Raw genomic sequence first — 8,747 nt, forward strand, 5'->3', positions numbered from 1 at the left:
GCTGAGGGCACCATTAAGAAAATTGCTCCTCCGGAGGAAGTCAGAGCAAGTTAAAAATAACCCTGGCCCAGCTGGTAAACACGGCCACCGGCCTCATGCAAAGCACAGGGACACCACGGAGGGGCACAGTGCCCAGCAGTGTGGGATCTCCTCCTGGCCGGGCAGCCAGCCCCAGGCACACAATGGGTCAGGCTATTTCCATCCCTGTGCTGCCAGCCGTGCTGGGAGAGCCAAGGGCAAAAGTGCACGCTGGCATTCCACAGCCCTGGGCAGAAGGAGGGCAGCAGCACAAAGGCACCAGCTGGCTCCTGCTCCTCTTCCCACGCTGCTCTGGCTGCTGCGGGATGGGATAAGGCACCAGAGTCCCTGGAGGCACAGGGGGAGGAAAACGTTTAGTAACTGTTTATTTTACAGCGATAGTGTTTGTACAAATCTGCATTTACACAGGTATGTATAAGTCTGTACAGAGTCACTGGAGCACCCGAAGAGACCACCGCCTCGCTCACCCTTCCCCCAGGCAACGCAGGAACTAAAGTGCACGGTGGGCAGAGAGCAGGGGGCTGCAGGAGGGCACGGTGCCCCACACACCCCTCGGCTGGGGGCTGAGGGCACCAGGTACTGCACTGCACAGGTGGGACCCCTACGGGACCCCCAGCAGCACCTCCAGCTTGTGACGCAGCCACCACTAACTCTGATACCACGAATTTCTAAAGTGCAAAGTCACAGCCTGCTTCCCTCACTGTTGCTGCCTTGGCAGAGGCTGCTGCCGCCCCATACTGCAGGAAAGCACTGCCTTCAGCCATGGAAACAGCCACACAGCTGCCACCAGCCCTCAGGAGAGGCACATAGAGCCCTGCTGATGGCACCACTAAGCAGCACAGCCCTGAGATGCCAACACAGGTGAAGGACCAGGTCCTGCTTCCCTACCTGCATCACAGAGCGAGGGCCCACGGGGCAATCCAACACTTGCATGGATGTGGTGATGAATCTGCACACAGGTGGTCGGGGACAGGAGGGTGCTGAGCCTTGCAGGCCATGGGCTTCATTCTATAAGCAGAAATCTGCAACTCTTCAACCAACATCTACTTCTCAGGTGTGCAGCCCTTGGGCACAGCACGGATGGCTTTGGGCACGAGACAGCAGGGGCAGGCAGCCGGGTGGGAACCAGTCAGGGCAGGTAAGGGCACTTGTGGGAGGTTTAGCAGTTCAGGGGGGAGGTAGAGGCATAGAGTGTCTATTGGCTTTGTGACAATGGGATACGGAGCTCTCGAGTGCAATTTGCTGCTGAGCTTTCCTGGCAGGGAGCAGCAAGGCTGGGCCAGGTGGGGGATGCAGCATCGGGGCGGCCTTTCTGGGGAATCCCTCAGCTGTGTTATTCTGAGGGTTGTCACTGAATCCCATCAGCTCGTGGGGGAGAATTGTGACAGATGTCTGCAGCAGATTGCTGTCCTGTGCAAACTGCTTCTAACTGTAAAAACAAGCCTTTCTCTACTTTGGAGTCTGCTCCCTGAGCTGTGAAAATCAGCAGTGAGTGTTAAGGGCTCTGCTAATGCTCGGAGTGATGTGATCTGGCACAGACAGGATGAACAATGCTTGACTCACCTCACTGACCTGATACAAGACCGTGCTGCTGCTGCTGCCAGCAGAGGAGCCCGCTGGACCTGCCCCCTGCATGCTGACCAGGACGCAAACAAGAAAGTGGGAATCACAAATTGTTATGCATTGGAGATGACCTCACGGCAGGGTGCTGACAGGGGCTTGGTACAGGTTTGGTTCTACTGAGAGGCTGCCTGTAAGGAAAGAGAAGGGTCAGAGCACTGGTGAATGCAAATGGAGAAGGCAGGCTGCCCTGGCAGCCAGAGATATGGAGCCAGAGGGCTCCTCCGTTCCTCAGGAGCTTGGACAAGCCCCTCACCCCTAAGCAAGCCAAACCCTGCCCTGACACTGTGCCCCAGGTGAGCACCTGCCCTCACTCCCACTGATTATCCCCAGTAGAGGATGCAGGATGTGCACAGCCCATGCACAGCTCACCACTCACGGTCACTTGCACAAGGCTGGAAGAGTCAGACTCATCCACACAATGGCAGTGTCCATCTGCTCGCCCCTGCACGGGGAGGAGAAAACAAGGTGAGTGTCACGTGGGGAACAATCCTGCTGGACTGGTTCCCATCAGTCTCTGTCACAAAGGCCAAGAGCGTCACGGGACGCAGCAAGAATGGAGAAGTCTTCAGGCAGGTTCCTTCCAGACACGTCCTTCCAAACATCACACCACGTCGCCGTGGGATGTGACGACAAGAAAAGCGCTTCCTTTGGCTTCAGGGGAAAATCTGCAGTTCAAACTTGGGTGCCCACTCCAGTGCACTCTTCACCACGGCCAGGGCAGCTGCTCCCAGTGCGACCGTCAGCCCCATCACCGCCAGCTTGACAAAACGGTTGGTCCTTGGCTTTGTCATAATGGATTTTGTCCGTTCCTCCCCTCGGAGCCTCTCCCTGAAGCGCTGCCTCAACACAGTGTCTGGTCTCTGCTGCACCGATGCCAACTCAAAGTCCTTAAAAGTGGAAGCCGCGGTCCTGCAAGAGAAGAAATGGGTCAAAAAGTGCCTTAGAGACTCCTATCCGGGCAGTGAGACCTGGCCAGGCCAAGCTGCAGAACCCAGGCACAGCTCCTACACTGTGGGCATGAAGCCACCCTGCACTCACCGCTCAGCCTGCTGCTGTGCTGCCTCCCTGGCGAGCTCAGATGGAGGAAACTGGACAAAAAGGTCCCCTGCTCTGCTGATCAGAGTCTCATACGGAAGGTCCTGTGGGATCTGGGACAGGAGGTGGTGCACTGAAGCCATGTCACATTCACAGTCCAGAACTTCCTGCTCCCGGTAAAGCACAATCTGCAGGGAGGAGAGAGAGCACTGAGCACAGCCAGGGAAATAGGGACAGCTCCTGGTCACTCACTGACACTTTAGGGACAGAAGAGAAAACACTTCACTTCTATCTGAAAGATCTGCCCTTCATCTGGGGATACACTGCAGTGCAACAGTGCCCATATGGGAAGGGAAACCAGCACTGTCAGACTCTCTCTGCAGCCATCTACCATCACCTTGCAAAGGCTCATTACATCCCCTGCCACCATCCCAGCCAATACGTACCACAGCGGCAAAATAAATGGGCATCAGTGGGTGGCAAGCCAGGAAGAAGTCGTATAATCGCACGACGTGCCTGAAGTCGGACAAAACGTGCCCGAACCACGTGATGAGCCAACTGAGAGCAAAGATGGTTCCCACTTCCGCACTGCACAGAGAGAAAGCACGGTTAGATCAGCTGCTGCTGCAGCTTGGAGACACTGCTGAAGCACAGCCAGCTTTTCACATCCAACCCTGAAACTCAGCATTGTTCTGGAATCTGCAAGTTTGACAACTAAAGAGATGCTGGCCATGAAATGCTAACAGATAATTGCCCAGAAAAGGACTCTGCATGGACACTTCTGACTTACATCCTCACTTCTGCTTTATTCTATCCACCCCACACTGCTGTATCCCTACTGCACAACCCTGCTATTATCCCCAGAATTAGCAACAAACCACAGGGATGCAACAGCAACCCCAAAACTGGGCACACAGAGCAGCTGTGGCAGCCTTGTATGACAGAATGCAATCCCCAGCTTTTCCAACACAGGCAGCTGGGGTGAAAGTACCACTATTTAAAAGCCCCCAGGACAGGCAGCACGTTTGGGTGTGCTTGTAAGCAGGGTGCCACATGGCTTTGGACTGCTGCCATGAGCTGTGGGGCAGCTGTTGACGCTGAAGAAGCTGGGGATGGGCTGGTACAAATGGCCCCAAGTGCAGTAATGTGAGAGAGGAAGGGTAGGGCTAGGAGGCTCTGAGGGAACATCTGCATACCTCTGCATGAAGTCATGCACCTCAGGGTTCACCTGGTCTATGATGGGCATCAGGTAATTCAAAATGTGCTTGGTGTTGTCCATCGTTGGGTCCATGAAATCCCTGAGAAAAATATGTAAGAAGAATTCTGTCAAGAAGCAACATCAGTGGGTTCTCCACCAGCAAGGCACATAGAAAGTAAATAAACGCACTTGCAACACACAGCTTTGCTGGTGGGGTGGCTCCCCGTCCCAGGGAATGCTGTTTGTTTGCAACAGCTCCCTTGCTACCAATGTGGGTCACAAAGAGCTCGTGCGAACACAAAACCTGGACCCAGACAATCACAGTGGTGACACTTCTTGCTTTGCTGTACACATGAGCCCTAACGCCTTTTCAGCTTATCACATGGGAGAGGAGGAAAATCCCTCCAAAGCACTCATTGGCTTGAAGGCTCGTTCTCATTCCATCACTACAGAACTTCCCAGGGCTCTATAAAGGCCAACTGGGAAGTGCTGTGCTGAGCCTTAGGAGCCAGGGAGGCCCTGACAGGACACATGACCAAGAGAACCATGAGTAATGCATGTGTGCTGCTTTTTCATCCTCCAGAGATAATACAAACTAACTGACAGCCCTGTCAGCCCTTCCCCACAGCACAACTGCCCTCAAATCCACGTGCCACCTCCAGCAGCACCCCTTGAGTGCAGACACACAGAGCAGCCAGCACTAACTGTGGCTCTGCTTAGGGACAGGCCACTCCTTTGGTCTCACAGTGACAGGGCACACAGCAGCTCCTCCCCCCTGGCTGAGTCTCTGCGAGTACCTGAGATGATGCGTTGAGAGCTTCTCCACCAGAGCTGTGGCCAGTCTGTCCCCGACCACCAGGAGGAAGGTGACCACGATGTCGTGGTAGCCCTGGTAATAGTGCAGCTGTGGGTTGCGCTTCAGGACGTGGAGGATAATATCAATGAGCTCCTCCTGCAGCCCTTCTCTCTGGTCATCTGGCATCCCTATGGGGACAAGGCACTGATGTGATGGGCTGCATCACCCGCTGCTCCCCACCTGCACATTTACCAACCAGCTCAATCAAAAAGGATGTGGGACAACAGGGAGCTGGCTGAGAAAGCTGTGAAAGAACCAGGTTCCTAATGCTGGCCCCATAGAAGTCAAGCAGCTGTGAGGAGCCTGCTCAACCTGCAGTGCCCCTACCTGCCATGAAATAACCATGGATGACAGGAATGGGCTTATGGGTGTCTGCACAGTGCTGTGAGGAGCGAGTTGTGCTGCACATCCAGCACTGCTGAGGACATTGCAATCATTTCTAATTTCCCAAAGGCTCTACAAAAAAAGAAGTTAAACGTGTTTCCACAGAAGCTGTGCCAGCTGCATCACACTGCAAGGCCTCAATCACCACAACTTCATACTGCTGCTCTGCTCACAACATGTGTTTAGGGACAGGATGTCACGGGGAAAACACTGTTCCTGCCACGCACAGCTGCAGCTGTTTTCTTGGCAGTCCCTGTCAACAGAGAAATGCCCTCCAGCCAAGCAGAACGTCCCACAGGAGATCCTGCAATGACAAAGTTCTCCTTTTCCCCCTATTTCACTGATGCTTCTAAAAATAGGCAGGAGGAGGTTGCCATTCAAGGGCAAAAACAAACAAATGAAGAAGCAGCAGCAGCCTGCAGGAACCAGGCAGTATCTGTGCTTTAAAGAGAAGCAGAGTGAATCAACTGTTTATGCAAAATAAAAGCAGCAGAAGGGGGATGCAGATCCTGGCCAGGAACAACGGCTGCTCTGCGGAGTTAGATGGCTGCTGGATTATTTGCTTTATAAATAGCACAACAAGGCAGCAACCACCCATCAGAACTAAACAACTGCAGGAACCTTCTGCTTCTAAAGGTTACTTCTCCTTCAGTTTGGTGTGTGAACCACTGAGAGAAATCTGAGGTGGGGACAGCTGTAAAACACAATTTGCTCTACCCACTAACAGAGCTGCCTTCCTCACCCGCTGGGCATATTCCCCTGGCTAAAATACACTGAAGCAAATGGTCAGTTTCTCAAGCACTCCATCAATCCTAATGTCACCCTGCTCACAACAGGTGAGAGCTGTGCAGGATCTGACACCATTCAACTACAGAGGACTGAGCACAGAGGGGCTCAGAATGGACAGGGAATTGTAAGCTGAGAGAAAAGCACCAGTCTACAGCCACAGCCCAGGCAGAGGATGGAGGAAGCTGCCAGCTGTGGGACAGCTCCACTGTGCAAAGAAGCTGCTGTAAGCTGACACAACAAGGCTTTCTAGAGGTCAGCCTCCCTGCAGCGCTGGTCAGGCTCTCACTGTGAGCCCCTCTCACCTGGTGGGAAGCGCCGCAGGGAGCGCCGTACATCCAGTAACACCTGCTGATAATCCTTATTGTCCTCCCGCAGCTCCTTCCCTGCTGAAAGAAAAGAGGAAGTAGGTTATCGTGGAGTAGAGCAAAGGTACCAGGAAGAGAGCAGGGAGATGGAGCTGCTCAGGAGGATGAGGCCACACAACACCCCATCCCATACTTTGTATGCCACACACCAGCCCCATCCTGCTCCCATCGTGCTGTGGAGGCAGTGAAGAACGGCTGAAAGGAAGAATTCAGAGGGGAAAAAAGCAAACACCCATTGGTAGCTAAGAGAGCTCCAAGAGAAGAGAAAAGAATGTGCTGGCACACCACCTATGCTGTCACATGAAATGCGATGCTGTCTTCCAGCAGCTCTGATCACCCACCATAATCCAGGTCTCAAGTGACACGGGGATATGTGCACTACTGAATAGCCACAAACTCAGGAGCTACAACAGAATCTGTCCCTTCACTTCACCCCCTTCACAAGGGGTGGTGGCTGGGACAGCTGCAGGACTCCCAGCTCCTACACTGCTGAGCTCTAAAGCCCTGCAGGTGTCACATCATGCAGCTCGTTTCCCCTCCTTCTCTTCTGAGCAGATATCACACAGGCTTCACACAAACTGCTTCACCTGCAGCTGGCTCAGCACATCCCATCCCAGCCCTCTCCAAAGAGTCACCAAAACAACCTGACGCTTCTTGCTGCCAACTGATGTATGCATGCCAACCAACCACATGATGCCACAAGAACCGCATGGAAAGTAAACCTGTTTCTAGCACAGCCACTAAAGATAACGACACCTCCAGAGGACAACAGAAATGCTGCTTCAGGAAGCCCTCTGTTTCCTGACCTGCCACTTACACAGAGCGCACAGCCTACAGCACAAGGTTCCTTTCTGTGTAAGCTCAATGGGAAGCACTTCAGCATACAGAGAGAAAACCTAAAGCAGAAAGATGCTCATCAGACCCCATTGGGGCTGCCCTGTACCTGGCAGGGGGGGCAGGTCGTCTGTGTTCACACTCAGCAGCTTCGGCCACACTTTGCAGCGAATCTCATCTGTCAGCAGCCCTCCTTCGCTGATGGCCATTCGCCTGAGAGCTGCCACATCAATAGGGTCACTGTTCAGGGCCTGATAAATTTCTGCCACTTTTCTTTTCTTCTTAGAGTCAAAGTCTGCAAGAAAAACATAGAGCAAGATAACAGCACGTCAGCACAGGCCCTGCTGGGACAGACTATGTTGTGAGCAGCACAGGCTCAGCACTGGGTGTCCCACTGATGCAGAAGTGCCACGGAGCTGCTCGTCACCCCCATCAGATCACAGCTCTGCTCAGGAGCACGATGGCAGCACGCAGCCATTTTGCAACTGTTTGTGCTCCAGGAAGGGCTGACTCAGCCCCAGCTCAGGTGTTGTGCATCCTGTAACACCTGGGCCTCGTGTTCCTGCTGATTCCTGGCTGCCATCAGCCCAGGGAGAAGCCTGAACTACTGACAGCAGCTGTCCCAAGAAGGGTCACATTTAAACCAGTCCCATATATCACAATGTACTGACTTACCTCCCAGCAAACACAAAGTTGCTAACTGTTGGCTTGATGCAGGTGAGCTGCTGTTAAAGGAGCTGCTTTGTAGAGCACAGGGATTGTGGGGCAGTGGGTGGGTTTCACATGGGTTATATACACAGCTGGCACACAGGAGCATTGAGTGTTGGGCTGAGGAAGGGCAATGCTTCACCCTGCCCACAGTGCAGGTGGGCACAGCCTCAGGTGGGCAGCAGGGAGGCGGCTCAGGCCCACGCAGCTCCCACCTCACTGCTCACAGAGGCTTTATAGGGCCGTGCAGGGTGAGGCCGCCAACACCGCCCTTCCTTAGAGGGTTTTCCTAAGGGATGTAACTCCCTCTGCTCATGGATCCATAGGGTGAGGAGCTGCACGGGATGTGGGCCGGGAGGAGCCGGGTGGGGCAGCCGGGCCCTGCCACCCACCACCTGCTGCCTGCGGGGCGCTGGTGCAAACAGGAGCCACACGGGATAGTGGTGAGCACTGAGCACCTTTATGGGGACACCCATAACACCCCCCGTCCATAACACCCCCATCCATAACACCCCTGTCCATAACGCCCCCCGTCCATATAACACCCCCCGTCCATATAACCCCCCCATCCTGCAGTTCCCCCGCCCCACCACTAGGGGGCGCTCCGCCGCCGCCCCCTCCCCGCTCCCTCGAGGTGTCGCTCTATCCCCCGCATCCCCCCGCCCTGAGGTAGTAGGCTCTGCCCTATCGGCTGTAGGCCCTGCCGTTCCGTACCGTGTCCGCCGACGCCGTTTTGCGGCGGGCTCCTCCGGGCCATGTTCCCGTGCCGTTCGGCTCATCCCGGGCCGTGGGCCGGGCCGTGTTGGTGCCGAGCTCCCGCACCGCCCGCTCCCGTCCCTCCCCCTCCCCTCAGCCGGCGTCGCGCGGGTGTGACGTCACGGCGACGCAACGCGCATGCGCGGCCGCGTGGCAAACG

At 54.9% G+C, this 8,747-nt stretch overlaps 1 protein-coding gene across 2 annotated transcripts; it reads right to left on the reverse strand.

The window, feature by feature from the left end:
- Positions 1-384: 384 nt before the first annotated feature.
- TBC1D20 (TBC1 domain family member 20) lies at positions 385-8,678 on the reverse strand. Of its 2 annotated transcripts, none has more exons than XM_015882058.2 (8): positions 8,546-8,588; positions 7,233-7,418; positions 6,227-6,310; positions 4,693-4,879; positions 3,894-3,995; positions 3,144-3,285; positions 2,701-2,885; positions 385-2,571 (listed from the first exon to the last, which is right to left on the reverse strand). In XM_015882058.2, exons 1-8 carry the CDS (start codon positions 8,586-8,588, stop codon positions 2,316-2,318), a joined length of 1,185 nt encoding a protein of 394 aa, XP_015737544.1. In that variant the 3' UTR covers positions 385-2,315. The 2 variants fall into 2 exon arrangements, with proteins under 2 accessions (XP_015737544.1, XP_015737545.1); XM_015882059.1 differs by having other exon boundaries at positions 2,316-2,571; positions 6,227-6,307; positions 8,546-8,678.
- Positions 8,679-8,747: the final 69 nt, after the last annotated feature.

Source organism: Coturnix japonica, chromosome 20 (genome assembly GCF_001577835.2).
Source record: "Coturnix japonica isolate 7356 chromosome 20, Coturnix japonica 2.1, whole genome shotgun sequence".
In the NCBI taxonomy this organism is placed as follows: Eukaryota; Metazoa; Chordata; class Aves; order Galliformes; family Phasianidae; genus Coturnix; species Coturnix japonica.